This window comes from Crinia signifera, chromosome 1 (assembly GCF_055691185.1).
Source record: "Crinia signifera chromosome 1, ASM5569118v1, whole genome shotgun sequence".
Classification (NCBI taxonomy): domain Eukaryota; kingdom Metazoa; phylum Chordata; class Amphibia; order Anura; family Myobatrachidae; genus Crinia; species Crinia signifera.
This window is the reverse complement of record NC_139217.1, coordinates 40,029,724-40,056,753: the sequence shown is the minus strand read 5'-3', so window position 1 is coordinate 40,056,753 and position 27,030 is coordinate 40,029,724. Positions and strand designations below refer to the sequence as shown.

General features: G+C 47.4%; 1 protein-coding gene and 1 long non-coding RNA gene across 2 annotated transcripts in view; one reads left to right on the top strand and one right to left on the bottom strand.

The window, feature by feature from the left end:
• LOC146080094 (uncharacterized) overlaps nt 1–13,414 on the bottom strand; it is a 30,302-nt gene extending 16,888 nt beyond the window's left edge. The window contains exon 1 of the long non-coding RNA XR_014474827.1: nt 13,300–13,414. This is a non-coding gene — a long non-coding RNA (uncharacterized LOC146080094). The remainder of the gene's footprint in view (nt 1–13,299) is intronic.
• A 132-nt stretch (nt 13,415–13,546) lies between these two features.
• Nucleotides 13,547–26,717, top strand: TEX261 (testis expressed 261). Its single transcript, XM_083186782.1, has 6 exons — nt 13,547–14,341; nt 21,733–21,812; nt 21,946–22,099; nt 22,390–22,457; nt 25,396–25,498; nt 26,331–26,717. The coding sequence occupies exons 1-6, from the start codon at nt 14,272–14,274 to the stop codon at nt 26,444–26,446; spliced, it is 591 nt and encodes a 196-aa protein (XP_083042908.1). The 5' UTR covers nt 13,547–14,271; the 3' UTR covers nt 26,447–26,717.
• Nucleotides 26,718–27,030: the final 313 nt, after the last annotated feature.

Here is a 27,030-nt window from a genome sequence, read left to right as displayed (position 1 = left end):
CCGGAAAAGGCCAGGAGCCTCCCTGGAAATCGGGTCCTTCTCCCGGTCCCGGAAGGTGGGCAAGTCTCCCGCTTTGCGGCAATAGCCCCCGCTCCCCCCTTGAACGCTGGTGTAATTACCTGAAATAGCACGTCCGCGGAGAGGGGGTGGAGCTAAAATAACGCGATCGCGGCATTTCACGTCATCCGGCATGGTGGTGGGGGGGGGGGTCAGGTAGGCAAGTATGCCATTACTGTAGGCCGCAGCCACACTGCATACAAACTTTGGTTTGGTAAGTTCTCTCCATTCCCATGTATGGGCGCGGCCATCTTGGATTCGGTCACATGGTTGTTTCCAACCAATCCCTGACTTCCTGTTTCTGATGCCATGCACTGTCACCATTGATAGTTGACATGGACTATCACAATGGATAGTTGCCCTAGACTATCACCATCGATATTTGTCATCAATAGTTGCCATGGACTATCACCATCGATAGATTCCATAGACTATCACCATCGATAGTTTCCCTAGACTATCACCGGTACTTGTGTATTATCTGGGCGCCCGATATTGTTAATTGCATGACTTGCATGCAATGTGATGCGATCAACGCGATTTCCCGCAATAAAATCACGTCAATCGCATCGCATGCAACCAAATCGCATGCTATGCGATTGACGCGATTTTCCATAGGAATCAATGTTAAATGGTCCCAAATTGTCCCTGAGACCATTAGGGTCAATGTGAAATGCCCCCCAGGCCCCCCCATTGTTTGTATGCCCTCTCATTGTTAACACCACCCCACCATCAACGCCAACCCAAATCGTGGCGAGCGCAGCGAGCCCGCGAAGGACGGCGGTACGCGTCCTCCGACCTTTTCATACCCCCACTATCCACGTCGACGTGGAGTTGATTTTATATAGTGTGGCGAGCGCAGCGAGCCCGAAGCGTGGCGAGCGGACGCGTAATACCAGTGAAGTAATGCGCGTCCGCTCGCCACGCTTCGGGCTCTGTGCCTGGGGGGCATTTCACATTGACCCTAATGGTCTCAGGGACCATTTGGGACCATTTAACATTGATTCCTATGGAAAATCGCGTCCATCGCATCGCATGCGATTTGGTTGCATGCGATGCGATTGATGCGATTTTCCTGACCCGATGAAAATATCAGGCGCCCAGATAATACACAAGTACCCTATCACCATTGATAGTTGCCATAGACTGTCACCATCGACAGTTGCAGTCGATAGTTGCCATAGTCTGTCACCATCCATAGTTGTCATAGACTGTCACCGTCGATAGTTGCCATCGATAGTTACCACATTCTATTAAGATTGATAGTTGCTGTCGACTGTCACCATCGATAGTTGCCGTCGACTGTCACCATCAATAGTTGCCGTCGACTGTCACCATCGATAGTTGCCATCGACTGCCACCATCGCCTGTCACAATTGATAGTTACCATCGACTGCCACCATCGATAGTTGCTATCAATAGTTGCCATCGATAGTTACCATACTCTGCCACCATCAATAGTTGCCATCAACAGTCACCATCGACAATTGCCATAGAAGGTTGCTATTGACTGTCACCATCGATAGTTGCCATAGTCTGTCCCCATCGATAGTTGCTAGACTGTCATCATTGATAGTTGCTAGACTGTCACCATCGATAGTTGCTAGACTGTCACCATCGATAGTTGCCATCAACAGTCACCATCGAAAGTTGCCATCGATAGTTGCTATAGACGGTACTTATGTTAGTTGGGCGCCCACTATAGTTACTACGCTCATACCCCCACTATCCATGTCGGCATGGAGTTGATTTTATATAGTGTGGCGAGTGCAGCGAGCCACCGAGCCCGAAGCATGGCGAGCGGCCACGTAAAACAAAGCAAATAGCTTAGTGGGCGCCCAACTAACATAATAGTACCCTATTGACTGTCACCATCGATAGTTGCCATAGTCTGTCCCCATCGATAGTTGCCATAGTCTGTCCCCATCGATAGCTGCTAGACTGTCATCATTATCCTTACAAAGAAATAAGGATTAAAAAGGGTTGAGATTACCTGAAGGGTAAAAAAAGGGGCAGACTAGATGGGCCAAATGGTTCTTATCTGCCGTCAAATTCTATGTTTCTATCATTGATAGTTGCTAGATTGTCACCATTGATAGTTGATATAGACTATTACCATCTATAGTTGCCATAGAATATCACCATCGATAGTTGCAAAAGACTGTCACCATCGATAATTGCCATCGCCTATCACCATCGATAGTTGCCAACGCCTACCAATATCGATAATTGCCATAGCTTATCACCATCGATAGTTGCCATCGCTTATCACCATCGCTTGTCACCATCGATAGTGTCCATCGCTTGTCATCATCGATAGTCACCATAGACTCACCATCTATTGTCTCTATAGACTGTCAACATCTATAGTCGCCATAGACTGTCACCACAAGATAATCGACATAGACTGTCGCCATCGATAGTTGCCATAGACTGTCGCCATCGATAGTTGACAAAGACTTTCACCATCGATAGTTACCATCGATAGTTGCCATAAACTGTCACCATCGATAGATGCCATAGATGGTCACCATCGATAGTTACCATAGACTGTCATTATCGATAGTTGCCATCGACTGTCACCATCGATAATTGCCATCGACAATTGCCATCGACTGTCACCATCGACAATTGCCATCGGTAGTTGCAGTTGACTGTTGCCATTGCCTATCACCATCGATAGTTGCCATCGCCTATCGATATCGCTTATCACCATTGCTTATCACCATCGATAGTTGCCATCGCTTATCACCATCGATAGTTGCCATCACTTGCCACCATCGATAGTCACCATAGACTCACCATCTATTGTCTCTATAGACTGTCAACATCTATAGTCGCCATAGACTGTCACCACAGATAATCGAAATAGACAGTTGCCATCTGCAGTCACCATTGATAGTTGCCAAAGACTGTCGCCATCGAGAGTTGTCATAGACTGTCACCATCGATAGTTGTCACCGACGGCCACCATCGATAGTTGTCATCGATTGCCACCATCTATAATTGCCATCGACTGCCACCATCGATAGTTACCATCGATTGTCACCATCAATAGTAGTCATCACCTGTAACCATCGATAGTTGCAATCACGTGTAACCATCGATAGTTACCATCGATTGCCACTATAGATAGTTACCATCGATTGCCACCATCGATAGTTGTCATCACCTGTAACCATCGATAGTTGCCATCGCCTGTAACCATCTATAGTTGCCATCGACTGCCACCATCGATAGTTTCCATCGGCTGCAACCATCGATAATTGTCATCGACTGCCACCATCGATAGTTACAATCGATTGCCACCATCGATAGTTGTCATCACCTGTAACTATCGATAGTTGCCATCGTCTGTAACCGTCGATAGTTGCCATAGACTATCACCATCGATAGTTACCATCGACTGTCACCATCGATTGTTAACATCGATATCCAACATCGATTATCAAACATCAATTGTTACTAGCGATATTATCAATCTCTAACATTGATTTCTAGCTTCAGTCCCATTGATCTCCAATCATCGATGGTCATCAACGTTGCCAATTCCACCTCCTACCAATTCCATCAGTCTCCCCCCTCCCCTGGTACTTGCCAGCGCTGTCCTTGCAGCGGGGTCCCTTTGGCAAATGGGCAGGGTAGCGCTACTAGTTCCCATCCGCCGCAGATTTCCTATACGCTGCAGGGATCCCACCGCACACTCGCCAATTGGACCCCGCTGCTTCCCCAGCAATGCATGGACCCCGCTGCCCAGACAGCGCTGGCAAGTACCAGTGAATGGGTGAAAATGGGTTCAATGTGAATGGGGTTTAATTTGCTCTGACCCATTTTAAGAAACATTAAAAAAAAAACGGGTCAAAGCAGGTGTGAATTCAGCATTACAGTTATTACTGTTTCCTCTCTCTGGCAATCCCGAGTTGATTTTATTTCTGCCTCCTCCATCATTGGTCACGCCTTCGGGGCTCTGGTCTCTGCATCAACACTTGAGGTTACCCACATACTGTATGTGGACAAGGTTACTCAGGGAAACCATTGTCAAATTCATAATATAAAATACCTCAGTTGTGACAATGGGCCTTATTCAGATCTGAGCTCAGTACAAATTTGTATGGAAAATGGGCAAAACCATGTGCACTGCAGGTGGGGCAGATGTAACCTGTGCAAAGAGAGTTAAATTTGGGTGGGGTGTGCTGAAATACACATTCTGCACTGTATACTGTATATGTCCCTCTACACCTGCTTCTCACACTTCTTACCCTAACTCTATATTTATTTTTCTTCTCATCATTTTGACACTATCTGAGCTAGACTATTGTACAGGAGCCATTGTTCCTCGATCCTGTGCTATACCTATTCACTCTGCATCAGTGCTATTTTTCAGCAGGAACCAGCAGGAACTCAGTTCCTGAACATCTACATAAATATGACCTCATCAGCAACTGGGTTCCTGAACCTGTTCTGGGCTAAACTTTCCATAAGATAAGTTTTATTTTAAAGACCCCTGTGAGTGCATTTGTTTCTAAATACAATATATACATGTCTCTCTCTTTCTCTATTTTTATTTAATTGATCCACCCCCAGACCCGGAGTTCCTGGACCTGTTTTTCCAGAAAAATAGTACTGCTCTGCATGCTTTCTGCCCCCTAGCAGGGTGTGTTGTGGCATGGGTCACAGTGCAGAATGGTTAGGGGTCAAGGGTGCAGGCGGAGGGGGGAGAGGAGGATAGGAGGAGGTAGAGGACTACTTTGTCAATTCTCTCTACCTGCTGCCTTATGTCCTGACCATCCCTGCCATGCTCACTTCTCGCCTTTAGGTCTCCTTACCTGCACCTTACCTGCATCTCAGCTCTCTTACTCACCTACCATCTATACCGCATCTCTTCTCACTCGCTTCCCTACATCTCCGCTCAGGGCCGTCTTAACAGCAGTGTGGGCCCCTGGGCAAAGCAATGCACTGGGGCCCTGGCCTTACCCATTCTCCCCTCCTAGGGGTGGGGGGTGCTATCAGCAGCAGCTTTGATGTCCCACGGGTGGCAGGGGGTGCTCTATCTTCCACTCAACATGTAGGACCTGGAGCAGTAACTTCTGCTAATTACTCCTTTACTGCACAGGTGGTGGGAGGGAGAACACTAACGTGTGGAAGGGGGCACTGAGCTGAATGAAGGGTCCCTTGTAAATGACTTCCAGGGAGGTAGGGGTGTTTTATACGCAGGGGAGGGTGGGATAATGGAGTGGGCTTAATATTCGTCATTTTCCGGTGGAAGGGCAGCTTGTTTGACTGCAGATATCGCCATTATCTGGAAATAGATTTCTTAGCCTTCAATAGTATAAAAACTTAGAGTCCCAACTTTCAGGAGGTGCTGGGGACTTGGGGATCAGAGATCAGGAGCCAGAGCAATCCATTGACAAAAATATAAAACTGTACACCAGACGTTTGGAGCTGGAGCAGGGACTGGCTGCTGGAAGGCTGATATCTCTGGTTCTGGGCATGGTAGCGACAAGATGCTAATGTCGACAGAAAGGGGAGAGTCCCAGGTTTTGGAATATACTCTCAGAAAAACTCTAAGTCAGAGAGAACCTGAGAAATATGACTGGGAATTGCAATTAACAGGTCGGATGTGGACTGCTGCTTTGAAGGTTTATATCTCCAGTTCCCCAGGCCCAATTTTCAAAATCCTGGTATCCCTGGAAAAAGGGGATCCTCAGCTATAGCATACGAAAAGACGGCCCTGTCTCCGCTCTCTTACTCACCTACCATCTATACCCACATCTCTTCTCACTCACTTATCTACATCTCAGCTCTTACTCACCTGCCATCTATACCCGCATCTCTTCTCACTCGCTTCCCTACATCTCAGCTCTCTTACTCACCTACCATCTATACCCACATCTCTTCTCACTCCCTTCCCTACATCTCAGCACTTACTCACCTGCCATCTATACCCGCATCTCTTCTCACTCACTTCCCTACATCTCAGCTCTTACTCACCTGCCATCTATACCCTCATCTCTTCTCACTCACTTCCCTGCGTCTCAGCTCTCTTACTCACCTACCATCTATACCCTCATCTCTTCTTACTCACTTCCCTACATCTCACTTCTCTTACTCACCTACCATCTACACCCGCATCTCTTTTCACTCACTTCCCTACATCTCAGCTCTTACTCGCCTGCCATCTATGCCCGCATCTCTTCTCACTCACTTCCCTACATCTCAGCTCTCTTACTCCCCTAGCATCTATACTCGCATCTCTTCTCACTCACTTCCCTACATCTCAGCTCTCTTACTCACCTACCATCTAAACCCGCATCTCTTCTAACTCACTTCCCTATACCTCAGCTCTTACTCACCTACCATCTATACCCACATCTCTTCTCACTCACTTATCTACATCTCAGCTCTCTTACTCACCTACCATCTACACCCGCATCTCTTCTCACTCACTTCCCTACATCTCAGTTCTCTTACTCACCTACCATCTATACCCTCATCTCTTCTCACTCCCTTCCCTACATCTCAGCTCTCTTACTCACCTACCATCTAAACCTGCATCTCTTCTCACTCACTTCCCTACATCTCAGCTCTCTTACTCACCTACCATCTATACCTGCATCTCTTCTCACTCACTTCCCTACATCTCAGCTCTCTTACTCACCTACCATCTATACCTGCATCACTTCTCACTCACTTCCCTACATCTCAGCTCTCTTACTCACCTACCATCTATACCTGAATCTCTTCTCACTCGTTTCCCTACATCTCAGCTCTCTTACTCACCTACCATCTATACCCACATCTCTTCTCACTCACTTCCCTACATCTCAGCTCTTACTCACCTGCCATCTATACCCTCATCTCTTCTCACTCACCTCCCTGCGTCTCAGCTCTCTTACTCACCTACCATCTATACCCACATCTCTTCTCACTCACTTCCCTACATCTCAGCTCTTACTCACCTGCCATCTATACCCGCATCTCTTCTCACTCGCTTCCCTACATCTCAGCTCTCTTACTCACCTACCATCTATACCCTCATCTCTTCTCACTCACTTCCCTACATCTCACTTCTCTTACTCACCTACAATCTACACCCGCATCTCTTCTCACTCACTTCCCTACATCTCAGCTCTTACTCGCCTGCCATCTATGCCCGCATCTCTTCTCACTCACTTCCCTACATCTCAGCTCTCTTACTCAACTACCATCTATACCGCATCTCTTCTCACTCGCTTCCCTACATCTCCGCTCTCTTACTCACCTACCATCTATACCGCATCTCTTCTCACTCGCTTCCCTACATCTCAGCTCTCTTACTCACCTACCATCTATACCCACATCTCTTCTCACTCACTTATCTACATCTCAGCTCTTACTCACCTGCCATCTATATCCGCATCTCTTCTCACTCGCTTCCCTACATCTCAGCTCTCTTACTCACCTACCATCTATACCCACATCTCTTCTCACTCACTTCCCTACATCTCAGCTCTTACTCACCTGCCATCTATACCCGCATCTCTTCTCACTCGCTTCCCTACATCTCAGCTCTCTTACTCACCTACCATCTATACCCACATCTCTTCTCACTCACTTCCCTACATCTCAGCTCTTACTCACCTGCCATCTATACCCTCATCTCTTCTCACTCACTTCCCTGCGTCTCAGCTCTCTTACTCACCTACCATCTATACCCTCATCTCTTCTCACTCACTTCCCTACATCTCACTTCTCTTACTCACCTACAATCTACACCCGCATCTCTTCTCACTCACTTCCCTACATCTCAGCTCTTACTCGCCTGCCATCTATGCCCGCATCTCTTCTCACTCACTTCCCTACATCTCAGATCTCTTACTCCCCTAGCATCTATACTCGCATCTCTTCTCACTCACTTCCCTACATCTCAGCTCTCTTACTCACCTACCATCTAAACCCGCATCTCTTCTAACTCACTTCCCTATACCTCAGCTCTTACTCACCTACCATCTATACCCACATCTCTTCTCACTCACTTATCTACATCTCAGCTCTCTTACTCACCTACCATCTACACCCGCATCTCTTCTCACTCACTTCCCTACATCTCAGCTCTCTTACTCACCTAGCATCTAAACCTGCATCTCTTCTCACTCACTTCCCTACATCTCAGCTCTCTTACTCACCTACCATCTATACCTGCATCTCTTCTCACTCACTTCCCTACATCTCAGCTCTCTTACTCACCTACCATCTACACCCGCATCTCTTCTCACTCATTCCCTACATCTCAGCTCTCTTACTCACCTACCATCTATACCCTCATCTCTTCTCACTCCCTTCCCTACATCTCAGCTCTCTTACTCACCTACCATCTATACCCTCATCTCTTCTCACTCCCTTCCCCACTTCTCAGCTCTCTTACTCACCTACCATCTATACCCACATCTCTTCTCACTAATTTCCCTACATCTTAGCTCTCTTATTCACCTACCATCTATACCTGCATCTCTTCTCACTCACTTTCCTACATCTCAGCTCTCTTACTCACCTACCATCTATACCCGCATCTATTCTCATTCACTTCCCTACATCTCAGCTCTCTTACTCACCTACCATCTATACCCGCATCTCGTCTCACTCACTTCCCTACATCTCCGCCCTCTTACTCACCTACCATCTATACCCGCATCTATTCTCATTCGCTTCCCTACATCTCAGCTCTCTTACACACCTACCATCTATACCTACATCTCTTCTCACTCACTTCCCTATATCTCAGCTCTCTTACTCACCTACCATCTATACCTGCATCTCTTCTCACTCACTTCCCTACATCTCAGCTCTCTTACTCACCTACCATCTATACCAGCATCTATTCTCATTCACTTCCCTACATCTCAGCTCTCTTACTCAACTACCATCTATACCCGCATCTCTTCTCACTCACTTCCCCACTTCTCAGCTCTCTTACTCACCTACCATCTATACCTACATCTCTTCTCACTCACTTCCCTATATCTCAGCTCTCTTACTCACCTACCATCTATACCTGCATCTCTTCTCACTTCCCTACATCTCAGCTCTCTTACTCACCTACCATCTATAACCACATCATCTTCTCACTCACTCCCCTACATCACATCTCTCTTACTCACCTACCATCTATACCCGCATCTATTCTCATTCACTTCCCTACATCTCAGCTCTCTTACACACCTACCATCTATACCTGCATCTCTTCTCACTCACTTCCCTACATCTCAGCTCTCTTACTCACCTACCATCTATACCAGCATCTATTCTCATTCACTTCCCTACATCTCAGCTCTCTTACTCACCTACCATCTATACCCGCATCTCTTCTCACTCACTTCCCCACTTCTCAGCTCTCTTACTCACCTATCATCTATACCCGCATCTCTTCTCACTCACTTCTCTACATCTCAGCTCTCTTACTCACCTACCATCTATACCTGCATCTCTTCTCACTCACTTCCCTACATCTCAGCTCTCTTACTCACCTACCATCTATACCCTCATCTATTCTCATTCACTTCCCTACATCTCAGCTCTCTTACTCACCTACCATCTATACCCGCATCTCTTCTCACTCACTTCCCTACATCTCAGCTCTCTCACCTACCACCTATACCCGCATCTCTTCTCACTCGCTTCCCTACATCTCCGCTCTCTTACTCATCTACCATCTACACCTGCATCTCAGCTGTATTGTGTACAACTAAAGAAAAAAAGAACTCTTATTAGTTGTAATATTATTAAGGTTACAGATTGCCTTAGTTGAGAGCAGCAAGCAATACTTTATTAATTACAATTGAATACTGTTGATTACTTTTGAGTATCTGTGCGCCCGATTTTTTGGCTCTTTCTGTCCCTTTCCATATGGATTTCTGAAACTGTGTGTTTAAACTATCACACAGATTTTCAGTACCCATTGGGAGGGGGATCGAAAAAAACAAATTCTGTCTGTATTGTATACAATGAATTGTGCTGCTAATTGTTACTTGTTCTCTGTTTTAGTTCTGTTGCTGTTATGTTTATTTGTGTACCCTGTACTGTTGTAATGTGTGCTGTATGTACGGCGGTGCGTACCACTTGTGGCGCTTTATAAATAAAAATGCCACCAGTGGAGATGGCATATGGTTTTCCTCCACCTATTGTATAGAGCAGTGGTCCCCAACCTAGGCTGTGAGTACCCCTGGGGGTACACTGCAGACCAGGTGAGGGTACTTTAATAATAATATTGGTAATGGTGGAAGAAGAAGATGTCTCCTGAAGTATCCCATTGCCATGGAGATGAACCACATTGCGTCACTTCCGGTTCCATCGGCAGTGTCATCAGCATCGTCTCGTGCTTCCGATCGACCTGTAATCCACTGGGAGCTACCCACACTGCCCTCAGACATCAGCAATCATCTCCCATGCACTGACACAGGTGGAGGAAGCAGCGGCATTAATCCAACAGATGTTAGCGAGAACCAGCTGCCAGGCACAGAGGGACCCAATAGCTGACCGCACACTACTACTACGATGCGCATAAGTACACACACATACCACTCACTGCCACTACACTTATAAGTACTGTGGATATTTCAAACTGAGAGGAGGGGTACTCATTAATGAAAAGCCTAATCAGGGGGTACAGGAGAGGAAAAAAAGGTTGGGAACCGCTGGTATAGAGCCAGCCATTGCATTGAATCTGCTGCCATTCACCTGCAATTTGAGATCTTTTGCTGCAATCGATTGCCGCATTCACAGGAAAACAGCTGAAATTGCAGGCAAATTGCCTAGTGTATATGGGGGTCTTTAGTAAGGTGAGGTCTACTGTAATTGTTGAAGAAAAGACACTGATACGTGTCAGGGCTTGTTCATGTATTGTGTTTTACAAGTGGTTACATTTAAGTGGCCATTGGAAACCATATTTGAAATGCGTATAGCCACAGGGATCATTGTGCTTTATAACCAATGCAGGGAAATGTCACTAATGATTCCATTGGAATCAGGGTTGCATACCCTCCCGGAATGGCCGGGAGACTCCCGAAAATCGGGTCTCCCTCCCGGCCCCCCGGAAAGGTGGGCAACCCTCCCGGATAGCGGCAGTTTCAGCAGTGTAGCCTACCCTCCCAGAATAGTCGGGAGGCTCTCAGAGATCGGTCTGGTAAGTGGGCAAGTCCCCTGCAATCCCCCTAGACTACCACAATTCCCCCCTCGGCAGGACCTAATAACATACCTCCCAACTTCTGTGTTGGGGAAATAGGGACACCCCAAGGGGGTGGGGCATATGCAAATGAGGGCGCGGCTTGTGCTAATTAGCCGCGACCTCATTTTTATACGAGAATAGACGCTGTGCGCATAGCGTCTATTCTATTAGATTGGGGGGTCTCCCAACTGCCATCCCCCGCAGCGGGACAATGCCTGCCGCGTGTGGGACAGCGGGACAGGACCCGAAAATCGGGACTGTCCCGCTGTAATCGTGACAGTTGGGAGGTATGTAATAACGCAAAATCGTGTCATTGTGGCCCCTCCCCCCCCCCCGGTGCAATGCCTAAAATATCGGCATTGTAATGCAGGGGGCATCACGATGACACATTCGCAATGGCCACGCCCCCACACAAATGACAGTGTTGAAGCTCCGCCTCCGTTCCCACCCTTTTAGCAGCGCCCCTCTCTCGGAGGCAAACCTGTATTTCAGATGTATTTTTTCCCCCAAAATATAACAGCTGCATAATATAAGATAGGTGAAATGGGAGATTGCTGGAGTCTTCAGTAAGATTACTAATATTTCAGGGAGACTCCTGCACAATGCAGGAGGTTAGGCAACTACACAGATATACCCTGAAGGCTTGGTACCAGTGTTGCCAACTCTGAAATGTAAAACAAGCAACTGATGACTAAAAAACAAGCCCAACCTAATCCTAAAAAGCCCCAAAACAAGCCCAACATACATTTGATTACAGATAGATATTTTACGTATTATTTATACAAGCTACATTGTAATGTCTTTACAATATTTTATCAGCACAAAACTGGTTTTTAAAGAATACTATAACACTACATGCTTCACCTCATTAATGAGGTAAAGCACGAAGGGACATCGACAAGGATCTATTAACATCTTGTCTGCCGAAGCGGGGGAGCACAAACTCCCCCCTCTGGCGATGTCCCCTTGAACGCATGCCCAGGGCATGCGCAAGATCTCGCTACTCACGTGAGATCCCAGCGCAGCCCGAAGCCAGCAGCAGGGACAGTAATGTCGCTGTTTTGGGTATAGGGCTTCGTCACCCTGCAGCTGTTGAAGCGGATAGCGGCAGGGGGCAGAACAGTCAGCTCTGTGGACCATTCATACATTTACCTTACATATCGGCCTGTCCACACCGGCTCTTTCTTACATGGGGGAGAAGCGGTATCAGTGCACATAACATGCGCTGATTCCCCCTTCTTCCCCATAGCGCGCCTTCATACTACTGCCCCAATATGAGATATTTTACTTTCATTTTTTCTCTAAAGAAAAATCTCAAGTGAACATTGTCCTTTGTACGCACTGAGAAATATTTACCATACATGGGGCGGGATGTACTATTTACCGCATTGCTGTAGCGGTCTGCTCGCGTTGCTTTCGCAGCCTGTTCGTGGCATTCCCGCCTTCGTCTTCCCCGTATGCAACATTTTTTATGTTAATTGCAGTTGCAGCTGAGAACGAGATCCACTAGTCTAGCTGTCTGCATGATTGCTGCGCATGCGCATCCCCATCTGTGTAATGCTGTCATGCACAGTAAAAGCCAGCGAGGACAGAAACGCAATGAGATGCAATGCAATCTAGTGAGCACATGCTTTTTGTGCTGTGCAATGTGCGCGGGAGCGCACATCGCACCCGTTAAATTGTACCATGTGTGGACATCTTAAGAAAAAAATAGAACAATCTTACTACAAGCATCATTGTTAAAATCAGATTATCCCTACTGCATACACACAAACAGCAACATAGATAATGGGAGTCATTACCATTTCTATAGCCTAGTTCTCACCTGTGTTTGTCCCTTATCTCTGTGCTGAATAACTGAAGTACAGAGAAAAACAACACCAAGCCCAAAATAAAACAAGCCCAAAACAAGCTACTAAAAAAAAATTATAAGCCCCAAAACAAGCAACAAGCTACCCTCCAAAAAAATAAGCAACTCACGAAAAAAACAAGCCCAAATCCGCTTGTTTCAAGCTGACTTGGCAACTATGCTTGGTACCTACAGCATTACACTGAACAGTCAGGCTTCCTGTAGTCCTCTAATACATTATGGCTTATGAACGCATTTGGCGCCATTACAGCAAACATTGAGGGAGGGAGTGGAGCTAGGACAACTTGCTGCCTAGTTGGCAAGCTACTGCTTCCATGACAACAAGCCAGCCAATCACAGGGCCGCATTATATGCACAGCCAGGTTTTGCCCACATCAAAGATGGCGGCCGTCATGAACAGTAAAGCCTTTTTAGAGCTTCCGTGCAGCTCTATGTACGGAAGTTGCACTTCGGAAGTACTGTCGCGCCTCCTCTCTATGGTTCCTGGAGGAGTTTAGTGCCCAGCTGTCCTGCTGGAGAGAGAACCTGGGAGGCACCGGGGGTGAGAGTGGCATTAAGGGCTCCCCGGGTATAGAGAGGGGCACCAGGACCTGTGTGCGGGGGTGACATACGGGAGACCCGGGGTGTGTGAGTAACATAGTGAGGCAGACACGTGAGAAGCAAATTCTTGTAGTAATTGCAGCTGGGGACCACAGGCAGGAGGAGGCTGGGGGGTAACTGTGGGATCTATAGGGAGCAGTGAGGGGTCCTGCATATAGTAAGAAGGGAGCAGTGAGGGGTCCTGCATATAGTAAGTAGGGAGCAGTGAGAGGATCTCTGAGAAAGAAGGGGGGAGGTGAGGTGTCTCCCAGACAGCATTGAGGTGGGTCTCCAGAGAGTAAGTAGCAGTGAATGGGGCATTGGAGAGTAGGGAGCAGTGAAGGGGGTGACCCATAGAGTAGGGATCAGTGAGGGTAGTGTCCCATAGAGTAGGGAGCAGTGAGGGGGTCTCCCATAGAGAAGGGATCAGTGACTGGGGTGTCCCATAGAGAGCAGTGAGGGCGAGGGTCCCAGAATAAGGGGAACAATTTTGCGGTCAGCCCATATTGTAGGGAGAGGGGTCTTAGAGTATTGAGCCAGAGGTGTGCAGCCTGTGCCCGGGAAGATGTGGTTCATCTATGTACTCAGCTGGCTGTCTCTGCTCATACAGGTGGCCTTTGTCACCTTGGCAATAGGTGAGTTCTCCCCGTACACGTTATTGCACTGTGAGACATGTAATCGTGGCTATCCGCTGCAGATAAGAGTTCACTACACAAGTACTGATATCACAGGGAACTAGACTTTCCCCAGGCCGCCGCTGTGGCACTGTTACTTACCCAGACACACTGGCATATGAAATCTGTGTACTGATCTGGGCATTCAGGGGTAGATTTATTAAGCTTGGTGAAGTGATAGTGTCTGGTTTTTATCACCAGCCAATCAACTCCTACCTGTCATTTTTCAAACCAGGCCTGTAACTTCACAGGTAGGAGCTGATTGGCCGGTGATAAAAACCAGACAGTTTATCACTTCACGAGCTTAATACATCTACCCCTCAGTCTGCAAATTATCCTCACAGAGGTAGTTGGTGTGTTCTGGTCATGCATGTATTGCAGATGTTCCTACAGCACTGGTTCAGGTTTCTGCCAATTTGGGTGCAAAATGCGATAGAGGACATTGCTACTTCATTGTAAGAGTCTTCCTATTCCTGACATGTTGTCGGGGAGTATTGTTACTGCTGCCTGGGCCCTTCTAATGGTGGCGTCACAGAGTTATTTTATTAGGATTGCATTATTTACTTCTCTTACATTAATAATTAGGAATAGTGTTTTAGTATGTTTTACAGTTGCTTAATTACATGTCCTATGTCTTCTGGTATTTTATATGCATTGCTATTGGCAGCATTTTAATAGGCTTTGTATTTGTATTCTGTCACAATGTTTCCGAACACTAGGTAGACATGGTTAAATTGTCAACACCTGCTAAATGTCGTCATTTACAGAATATCAACGTTTGTGTCCGAATAAGAACAAAAGCAGCTTTTTACTGTTCTAAAATTTCATGTATGTATATTGTCGACATTACACCCATAGCAACATTCTCATGTCTGCTGCCAGTATCTTGGACTTGCTGGTGTTGATGGCTTATGCTATTAGTGGCTTTAAAAAAAAAAAAAAAAAAGCATTTATTTACTTTAGGCCGTATACTCTAGGGCGATATACATGCAATTTGGGCAATATTTAAATGCGATTTCAGTGATAATTCGCATGTACAGTGCCCAGATTGCATGTACATGACAAGAGGTGTGATGTAATGCGTGTTCCCATGCCTATTGCATTGCACCTCCTAGGTCGCACTTGCAACAGGTGAAATCCATCATAGGTCATCAGACCTCCGTGTGAGCCATTGCTACCACGAGGTCTCCTCCGAGTCCAGCCTCCTCCCTCTCTGCTCAGTGGACGCACCTCCGTCCACCCAGTGGCGGCATCAGCAGCCTTAGACAAAGGAGAAAATCCTCATAAGGCTGCTGCTTCCACTGTCCACCAATGCTTTTATATTTTTATTACAATGGCATCAGCACACCACCCACAGCCTAGGGGTGGTGGGTTCCCTTGGAGGGGGGACCCACTCCCACAGGGACCCTGCCTGGCCAGCCAGGGTGATCATGCTTTAGCCGAGGGACCTTATGTAAAAAGTGTCCCCCAGCTGTGGCATGACACTGCTGGCTGTTTGAGCCCGGTGCTGGTTTCTGAAATACGGGGGTCCCCTACTCCTTCTGTCCCCTGTATTTTGGGAACCAGGACCGGGCCAAGAGCCTGGTGCTGGTTATAGAAATACAAGGGGACCTCTGCATTGTTTACCTCTGTATTTCTGTAACTATGTCCAGGTCTTTTAAATTCTTTATTTTTCTATTTTATTACTCAGAAAAGCCTGCACTGATCGGACCGATCTGAGTGACCCATGCAGGCTTCAGCCAAATGCGCCTGGAAAATGAGGAGTATTTTCCAGTCATATTTTCTTCTGAATTACCAGCCATCCTGATAGTCATGACCCAGTATTGAATATCCCCCTCAATGTAATAACCATAATTTATTTAGGTAGGGTAGCTACTAGCCTCTTCTACATAGCTTTATATAGCCCTATTTAGGCTAGCACCCATAGTACCCTGTAGTACAGCCCATCAGATAAATTGTATGGTACAAGTGTATGCAGTAAGATAAATTGCATGCAATATATCTGATGCGAAATAAACATTCCATTACAAAATCTGACATGCAGACTCCCGGGAAGCTGCTGGGGACTTAAAGGAAATCTGCTGCAATTTCATTGCCCTAGTGCAGTGGTAGCCAACCCTAGCCCTCCAGAGCTACCAACAGTTCACATTTTCCAGACAACCTAGCTGCTGCACAGCTGCAATCATTAATCACTGACACATTTTAATAGATCCACAGGTGGAGCTTATTAGCTCACTTGTGATTCTGTGAGGAGACCTGCAAAACCTGCACTGTTGGTAGCTCTCGAGGACTAGGGTTGGCTACCCCAGCCCTAGTGTATGTAGTGCCTTTTCATGAATAAAGGTGGTGGCAAATGACTGCATTATGGGAGTGGCAAGCCTGTGATGTCATCAATAATGGTCACTGCTGGAGAGCACACAGCAGACAGCCGGCTCCTTCTTCTTTTGTATTGTCTGAAAAATCAAAAGTAGTACAGGGGTACACACTGCTGACCTTGGCCTGTGCTGAGGCTTCCGATAGATCATATACTTTATTGTATTTGAAGAGGGTGAGGACAGGAGGTCCCTGAAATGCGTCACTAATAATTCTTTTGTTATAGAGACCTATTACACCCCAGAAAAAAAATTTGCTTTGGTTGCTGGTGAAATGTGTATAAAATGCTTTCTTGGTGTTCCTCGGCATGCAGCATACTGTACCTACTGGCATGCGTCTTACTGTACCTACTGGCATGCGTCTTACTGTACCTACTGGCATGCGTCTTACTGTACCTACTGGCATGCGTCTTACTGTACCTACTGGCATGCGGCTTACTGTACCTACCGGCCTGCAGCTTATTGTACCTACCGGCCTGCGGCTTACTGAACCTACTGACTTACTGTACCTACCGGCCTGCGGCTTACTGAACCTACTGACTTACTGTACCTACCGGCCTGCGGCTTACTGAACCTACTGACTTACTGTACCTGCCGGCCTGCGGCTTACTGAACCTATTGACTTACTGTACCTGCGGCTTACTGTACTGACTTACTGTACCTACCAGCCTGCGGCTTACTGTACCTACTGGCTTACTGTACTGACCGGCCTATGGCTTACTGTGCTGGCTTACTGTACAGACCAGCCTACTGCTTACTGTACCTACCGGTCTGCGGCTTACTGTACCTACTGGCTTACTGTACCTGCCTGCGGCTTGCTGTATTTACCTACTTGCCTGCAGCTTACTGTACCTACTGGCTTACTGTACCGACCGGCCTACAGTTCAATGTACCTTCTGGCCTGCAGCTTACTGTACTGGCTTACTGTACCTACTGGCCACGGCTTACTGTACCTACTGGCTTACTGAACCGACCGGCCTACGGCTTAGTGTACCTACTGGCCTGCAGCTTATTGTACCTACCGGCCTGCGGCTTACTGTACCTACCGGCCTGCGGCTTACTGAACCTACTGACTTACTGTACCTACCGGCCTGCGGCTTACTGAACCTACTGACTTACTGTACCTACCGGCCTGCGGCTTACTGAACCTACTGACTTACTGTACCTGCCGGCCTGCGGCTTACTGAACCTATTGACTTACTGTACCTGCCTGCGGCTTACTGTACTGACTTACTGTACCTACCAGCCTGCGGCTTACTGTACCTACTGGCTTACTGTACTGACCGGCCTATGGCTTACTGTGCTGGCTTACTGTACAGACCAGCCTACTGCTTACTGTACCTACCGGTCTGCGGCTTACTGTACCTACTGGCTTACTGTACCTGCCTGCGGCTTGCTGTATTTACCTACTTGCCTGCAGCTTACTGTACCTACTGGCTTACTGTACCGACCGGCCTACAGTTCAATGTACCTTCTGGCCTGCAGCTTACTGTACTGGCTTACTGTACCTACTGGCCTGCGGCTTACTGTACCTACTGGCTTACTGAACCGACCGGCCTACGGCTTAGTGTACCTACTGGCCTGCAGCTTATTGTACCGACTGGCCTACGGCTTACTGTACCTTCTGTCCTGCAGCTTACTGTACCGACCGGCCTACGGCTTACTGTACCTACTGGCTTACTGTACCTACCGGCCTGCGGCTTACTGTACTGGCTTACTGTACCGACCGGCCTATGGCTTACTGTACGTACTGACTTACTGTACCTACCGGCCTGCGGCTTACTGTACTGACCGGCCTACAGCTTACTGTACCTACCGGCCTGCGGCTTACTGTACTGACTTGCTGTACCGACCGGCCTACAGCTTACTGTACCTACTGACTTACTGTACCTACCGGCCTGCGGCTTACTGTACTGACTTACTGTACCGACCGGCCTACAGCTTACTGTACCTACCGGCCTGCGGCTTACTGTACTTACTTGCTGTACCGACCGGCCTACAGCTTACTGTACCTACTGACTTACTGTACCTACCGGCCTGCGGCTTACTGTACTGACTTACTGTACCGACCGGCCTGCAGCTTACTGTACCTAAAGGCGTGCAGCATACTGTTCTTACCGGCTTGTTCTACCTTACTGGCCTGCTGCATACTGTACCTACCAGCATGCAGCCTTCGTAACCTGAGCTTGTTCAGTGAGTGCTGGTATAGATTATATAACCCGAGGCCCCTGTGCTTTCATAGCTACAACCTCATTGAACTTCTACAGTGATTTGAAATCTTTAAAACCAGACAAACAGGAAATATTATAAATAACTTGCATAGAAACCATTCTCATTACATGGAAATGAGAGCAGCTGCGCCGTACAGCCATTGCATTAAATGTAATAATTCTGTATCAAACATGAGGTTTTTGGCATAAAATTGGCCAATATTAGGAGACTACCCACCAAACGTCAAGGTAACCTCATCTGGTAGGTCCCTAACATTGCACACACCCATTTACCACTTACTGTCACTTACCTAACACTCTGATACCTCACTGCTAATCATTATTTGTGTAGTGGTTTGGGGGTGCCCTGCGCCATAGAGGTGAAACCCTTACAATGTTTGGTTCCTACCCTACCTTGCCGTTTGTTGGGTAGTTTTTAAACTTATTATATTGTGGTGACAGGTGTAACAGGCCCCCTCCCCCGCACCGGACACTACAAGCTCAGGAATGATAGAGATTGATGAAGTCCGGTGTTGCGGGGTTCTGGCCCGTTCCAGTTTTTACCCATTCCCCTTTTTGCAGTTTTGTATATGCCATGTTGGTGGCGACACATTTAAAAATTGTAATTGCACAGCTATCTAAAACAAAAGGTTAAAGTATTTTTTTTTTATAACTTTGTGTCTTTTGTATACACCAAGTTGTTGGCAACACATTCATGGGGGGTATTCAATCACCCGCCGCTATTCCCGATGGGGGAAATAGCGGTGGGGCCCTATTCAATGCTGTCTTTCCCAACAGCATTGAACAGGGATCTCGGCAGAACTTGCCCGGCCGTGGATTGTCGAGCTCCCGGCCGGACTTTGCCGATCCACGGCCATACCTCGCGACCATGCCACCTTTTTGACGTTCAACAGGCGGGGCATTAAATCCCACCTGCCAATTCACCGTCGAGCCAGCTGAGAACGGGACAGGGTCACGGCTGTCGGGCCAGCCCGACAGTCGTGACCCAGGATTAAATATCCTCCTCAATGTAATTATACAACTTTTTAAGTACTTTTATAACGTATTTTGTGTTTTGTACATGCCATGTTGGTGGCAAGAATTTAAATTGCGCAGCCATTTGCCATGTTGGCAGAATATTGAACAGTTCTTTTAAAAAATAAAATTCCTATTAAAAAAAAAAAGCATTTAAACTAAACGGGTGTGGTGTGTATTTTCTTAACCTTTATTAAATACTGTTTATAAATCGGATGGAATCACTCCCGGCAAGGTCCAGGGGGGAGTTTAAGGGAAATTGCATCTGACTTCAGGGTCAGACATCATTGAAGTGTATGGGTCCCTTAATTCTCGGGTAGCAAATCCCATTATAAGCAGCTAGGGTGTGCAGTCCAGACACCGTCTCAACAGAAACCATTATCGTAATGGTGAGAAACCATTATCGTAAAGGTCACCCACTGTGTCTGGCTTATAGGAGTTACCACATAGGGTTGTAGTGTTCATTATAGCAGCCTTCAAAACACGTGCAGTTCCTCTTTCCTGCCTGGGGTGTCACTGTCCGCTCTGCTTTCTAGCACACTCTTGTCTGTACGCAGAGATGCACCTTCATTTACTTGCTGTGTAGCCTCCACTTGTAGATGCAGGCTGGATGTTTGTCCTCATGTAGTAGAGCCACTCATCAGGTGACTGAGGGGTAAAGGTATGAAGCTTGGAGAAGTGGTGTGTATCCCCCATGAAGAACATTATGTGCAAGATGATAAGGCACCAGCCAATCGGCTCCAATATGTAAATTGACAGAAGCTGATTGGCTGGAGCCTTATCACCTTGTACACAACGACCTTTCTGGGGATAGATACCACTTCTCCAAGCTTCATACTGTACATTTAACCCTAAGAGACATTTGGAAATCTACATGAATCGTCCATTGTGTCTTTTAGTGCAATGTAGACTTTACTCTCGTCTATCCTAGAAAACCTAGTTGTATAACCATGGTGAGCAGCCTGAGGGTTAAGCACCGCAGGGACCATATGACCCCTTACTCTTTACATAGTCTAGCCCATGCCAACCAATCAGCACTGAAGTAACATCTATAATTTGCATAATATAAAATTATACAGTGCAGCTGATTGGTTGCAATGGGCCACTTCTCCTCCCTTTCACTGCTTCATACATCTACCCCTATGTTGTGCGTACGGTGGCTTTTATGCGCTGTCCGCATTGATGGATGTTCTCGGATAAAGGCGGCCGCACAGTGACCATGTCCCCTCCATTGAGTTGTAGTGCCATGAAATGCATCATAACCATATCCTAGTTCATTAGAGTCTGACAAACTCATCATCTTCTAGACTTGCTGGACCATAGCTTGTAGTGTTCTCTTTTGTTCAGTACAGTAAGTTTCATGGTGAGAGATATCACATAATATGTCCCCCATAGGTGGCGGGGATGTAATTGGGCGTAAGTCCTGCAGCATCAATGTGAGCAGAGAGTGACACCCCTGGCAGGAAAGAGAAACTGCAGGTGTTGTGATAGGGCCTGGGTGCTAGAATGAACACTGGCTTGTTCCCCACACCAGTCACAGGATAACCGCCCTACTGACCTCACACGGTCCAAGCCAATGTATATAAGCCCTATCCACCCTCCTATCGGTGCAGCCAGCAGACATGGGCCCAGATACCCCATGCTTGGTGTAATATGCTGCAGTTTATGAATGCCTTGTGTGTATTATCAGCATATATTGTATCACTGATCATAATCCCGTCTCTTCTCTTTGCAGCCGCTGGCCTGTACTACTTAGCCGAGCTAATAGAGGAGTATACGGTGGCCACCAGTAGGATCATTAAGTACATGATCTGGGTAAGTTCACACATGCCCCCACCATCATTGTGCTCGGTGCATAGAGAAGAGAGCAGGAATTATGTATGTGCTTCTCTGTGATTGGTCAGATTTGTGTCGCCACCTACAGCGTGCGTTTACTCCTTGTTTCTAGTTTTCTACAGCTGTGCTGGTCGGTCTGTACCTGTTTGAGAGGTTCCCCGGGGTTATGATCGGCGTTGGACTCTTCACCAATGTGGTATACTTCGGGCTATTGCAGACCTTCCCGTTCATCATGCTGACCTCTCCCAACTTCATTCTCTCCTGCGGTGAGTGCAGCCTGCGACCCGGAGGTATTCCTCTGATTCCCGGCTATTGCCCCATGCGATAGAAGTGAGCCGGTGCCATTTGAGTGTATTATACAAGGGGTGTTCCCCTACCTCCTCTGCAGGCATGATGGGCTGTGCCGCCCCGTGTGTGAGCACAGTTGGTCGGATTAGGGACACACCAGCGATGCGGTAACCCGTTCTGCCCGACTCTCTCCAGGAGAGCTCTAAGCACAGATATAGTGATTACACACAGTCTCATTGGTACATGATCTGCTGTCTCTCTCTTCCAGCTCTTGTGGTGCTGAATCATTACTTGGCTTTCCAGCACTTTGCAGAAGAATATTACCCATTCTCAGAGGTATGTACGCCCAGCCGGGCACCACAACGCCCACGTACACTTCCCTTACAGAATTCTAATTAATGAGTTTAGCCCATAACATTGTGGCAGTCGCTGTGTAGAGGTCACATGTAAGGGACAGCGGTAACATGAACATCAATCACATAAATGTTAGCAGCGTTCAGGGATTTTCTAGTTTTGTAGTGAGAGGGCCAGTGTGGTAAGGGAGCTATATGTCATGGCTGGTGTATTGGCGTGGCAAGGGAGCTATATATCATGGCTTGTGTATTGGCGTGGCAAGGGAGCTATATATCATGGCTTGTGTATTGGCGTGTCAAGGGAGCTATATATCATGGCTGGTGTATGGGCATGGCAAGGGAGCTATATATCATGGCTTGTGTATTGGCGTGTCAAGGGAGCTATATATCATGGCTGGTGTATGGGCATGGCAAGGGAGCTATATATCATGGCTTGTGTATTGGCGTGGCAAGGGAGCTATATATCATGGCTGGTGTATGGGCATGGCAAGGGAGCTATATATCATGGCTGGTGTATGGGTGTGGCAAGGGAGCTATATGTCATGGTTGGTATATGGGTGTGTCTAGGGAGCTATATGTCATGGGTGGTGTATGGGTGTGGCAAGGGAGCTATATATCATGGCGGGTGTATGGGTGAGGCAAGGGAGCTATATGTCATGGGTGATGTATGGGCGTGTATAGGGAGCTATATGTTACGGGTGGTGGGTGGTGTATGGGCGTGTCTAGGGAGCTATATGTCATGGGTGGTGTATGGGCGTGTCTAGGGAGCTATATATCATGGCGGGTGTATAGGCGAGGCAAGGGAGCTATATGTCATGGGTGGTGTATGGGTGTGTATAGGGAGATATGTCATGGCTGGTGTATGGGCATGGCAAGGGAGCTATATGTCATGGCTGGTGTTTGGGGTTGGCAAGGGAGCTATATGTCATGGGTGGTGTATGGGCGTGTCTAGGGAGCTATATGTCATGGGTGGTGTATGGGTGTGGCAAGGGAGCTATATGTCATGGCTGGTGTTTGGGGGTGGCAAGGGAGCTATATGTCATGGGTGGTGTATGGGCGTGTCTAGGGAGCTATATGTCATGGGTGGTGTATGGGTGTGGCAAGGGAGCTATATATCATGGCGGGTGTATGGGCGAGGCAAGGGAGCTATATGTCATGGGTGGTGTATGGGCGTGTATAGGGAGCTATATGTTACGGGTGGTGTATGGCCGTGTCTAGGGAGCTATATGTCATGGGTGGTGTATGGGCGTGTCTAGGGAGCTATATATCGTGGCAGGTGTATGGGCGAGGCAAGGGAGCTATATGTCATGGGTGGTGTATGGGCGTGTATAGGGAGATATTTGTCATTGCTGGTGTATGGGCATGGCAAGGGAGCTATATGTCATAGGTGGTGTTTGGGGGTGGCAAGGGAACAATATGTAATGGCTGGTGTTTGGGGTGGCAAGGGAGCTATATGTCATGGGTGGTGTATGGGCTTGTCTAGGAAGCTATATGTCATGGCTGGTGTATGGGCGTGGCAGGGGAGCTATATGTCATGGCTGGTGTTTGGGGGTGGCAGGGGAGCTATATGTCATGGCTGGTGTATGGGCGTGGCAGGGGAGCTATATGTCATGGCTGGTGTTTGGGGGTGGCAAGGGAGCTATGTGGCAAGGGTGGTGTATGGGCGTGTCTAGGGAGCTATATGTCATGGCTGGTGTATGGGCGTGGCCAGGGAGCTATATGTCATGGGTGGTTTATGGGCGTGTCTTGGGAGCTATGTGTCATGGGTGGTTTATGGGCGTGTCTAGGGAGCTATATGTCATGGCTGGTGTATGGGTGAGGCAAGGGAGCTATATGTCATGGCTGGTGTATGGGTGTGGCAAGGGAGCTATATGTCATGGGTCGTGTATGGGCGTGTCTAGGGAGCTATATGTCATAGAATAGAGAATAGAATCAACTTTATTGGCCATGTGTGCTTGCGCAGACTAGGAATTTTTTGTGGATTACAGTGCAGCATCAAGCAGGGATGAAAAGGGGGGAGGGAGACATTACATATTACATAAAGACATTACAAGCATTTAATTTCTAGCTACGACAGAAGGTGGTGTGCGGGGGAGGTTAGGGAGCTATAGGTCATGGCTGGTGAATAGGCTTGGCTGGGGAACTATATGTCATGGCTGGTGTATGGGAGATGCAAGTGAGCTATAGTATATATCGTGGCTGGTGTATGAGCGTGGCATGGGAGCTATTCATCATTGCTGGTGTTTCGGGGTGGCAAGGGAGCTATATGTCATGGCTGTTGTAGGCGTGGCAAGGGAGTTGTGCATGTGTATATATCATGTATATATCTCTCAGCTAATGTCCAGTTGTGGCCCCGGTGTATAACAGCAGGGAAGCCATGTATACCTCCTGAAGCTACAGTCCCCCTGTGTATAAGGACACTGCATAAAAGCGTGCGTCTGTGTACATAGTATATATAACCCCTCTGCATTATCACAATCCTCTTTCTCCAGACGCACATAGCTCAACAGGAGATTTAGTTGTAATCCGTCAAGGACACTTATTGCAATAATTGGTCTGAACACCATTCCCATAATCATGGCTGAGATTACTAGCCGTCCGGAGACCAGCTGGGCTGGCTGCACGTACAGTGACTGTGGCCATCTCCCCCAATGAGCGTGTTATAAATACAGTCTGGTTCTGTAACCTGTTGGTTGATGATGGCATCTGGTGACAAGAATGATGGCTGTATCATGTTGTGCGTCTTATTGGACGCGTTGTGTGCTCAAAGGTACAAGTGTGCGTCTGAGCCAATCAGAACATTGCTGTCACTGTCTGACCAATGTATCCTAGTAGGCGATGGTTAGTGTTGCTTCCTATTGTACCTGTTTGTTCACCAGTCGTGTGTAGCTGGCAGGTAACAGCTGTGTGTCTGTCTGCAGGTCCTGGCCTACTTCACATTCTGCCTCTGGCTCATCCCATTCGCTTTCTTTGTCTCGCTGTCGGCGGGGGAGAACGTGCTGCCATCCACAGTCCAACATGGCGGTAAGAGTTGCATTTACTTATCGGGGGGAAAGGGGGATGGGTGGGATATCTTTGTTTTACAGTGTTCTGTTTCCTTCAACATGAATTATGGGCTTGTTACTGTACATGAGACCACCACACTGCCCGCTTCATGTGCATGTACTTTAGGGGTCATTCTAGCACCTGGCCTCTTTTAAACACCCATGCAGTTCCTCTTCTCTGCCTGAGGTGTCGCTCTCTGCTGTGATGCTTCTAGCACATGTCTGGTCTGTACATCCGTGCTGAAATACAAACCACATTGTGCTACAATCCCCACAGCATTCAAGTAGTTTTATAGTGAATCTCTGGAGTGCCCATTGGTTCCCCAGGTCACTTGTGAGACATCACTTGTACAGGAAGGCCCATATTCATTTCATTTGTGTGTGCAAATCCAGTCCTCCTCTTCTAAGCATTGTCCAGCTCCCATATCTGTAGTTGTTGAGACAGACCTTCGATGGCCAACAACAACTGAACCATCAGTGGATGACTGATAAAAACCAATGTTAATAAATTATCGATAGCTTAGCCAGTGATGGTTGGGGGCTACTTAGGTTTTATTGACATCACCACCATCGACTGTGTGGGGTTACATAGGGAGTATGATCCCGCATCGATGGGATTGAGTGCATCCAGAGTGGTGGGAATGTTCTTTAGAGCATCGTAGGAACCCCAATATAGGAAATGTTTTTCGCATAGACCTGTGCTCGCACCAGTTTCCTTCGTCCATTGAGTGTAACCTATAAAAGGTTGTGTTATGAGTAATGCACGGTTGCTTTCTGGCTAGAAGTGTAATTGTTCCCTGTCTCACCAACAGATGACGTGGTGTCAAACTATTTTACGAAGGGCAAGCGAGGGAAACGCTCAGGAATACTCGTCATCTTCTCCTTCATCAAAGAGGCCATCCTACCCAGCCGGCAGAAGATGTACTGAGCTCAACGGTTGCCGGGATCATTTGCCACCGACCTGCACCTGGCAGCCATGCTGAATCACGAGACGGAGCAAGCGGACGAGAGCTGGGGTATGCGTGGGGGCCACTAGTGGTCTTTCAGACATTGACAGAAGAGCTTTATTGTCCAAAGGATCGTCATCCAGAATGCCTAAGCTGCGATAGGATGAGGACCTGGGCTGAACGGGACTGGCAGCGAGAACAGGTGGCGTTGCCACCTGTAACCAGGGTCGGAACCGGGTGCCGATTTGCTGCCTCTATCGCTGCAATATCTCAGAACAAAACAAAACGTGCTTTTTAGACCATAACCAGTGAGTGAACTTACCAGAGAATCTAATCATAGGAATACTAAGTGCAATGAAATATATCAGATTCTACAGGATATAGATCGCAAGCTCTAGTTCTTTTTTTGAAGAATTTAGTGCCAATAGATTTTTCGGGGGTCCTCTCCATTTTCAGCGCATCACCGATTTATTATCCCTCCGCTCCGCCGAAATGAGAAAAACAAATGTGTAGTTTTAGTGTTCTCAGCATGGTGCGAATTGGACTTTGCCAATAATTGTCAATC

Bases quoted from the DNA above. Each gene is read 5' to 3' on its own strand.
- TEX261 (XM_083186782.1), top strand. From the start codon at position 14,272: ATGTGGTTCATCTATGTACTCAGCTGGCTGTCTCTGCTCATACAGGTG. The intron at 22,100-22,389 runs GTGAGTGCAGCC...TCTCTCTTCCAG, and splicing joins CAACTTCATTCTCTCCTGCG to CTCTTGTGGTGCTGAATCAT. The intron at 22,458-25,395 runs GTATGTACGCCC...GTCTGTCTGCAG, and splicing joins AATATTACCCATTCTCAGAG to GTCCTGGCCTACTTCACATT.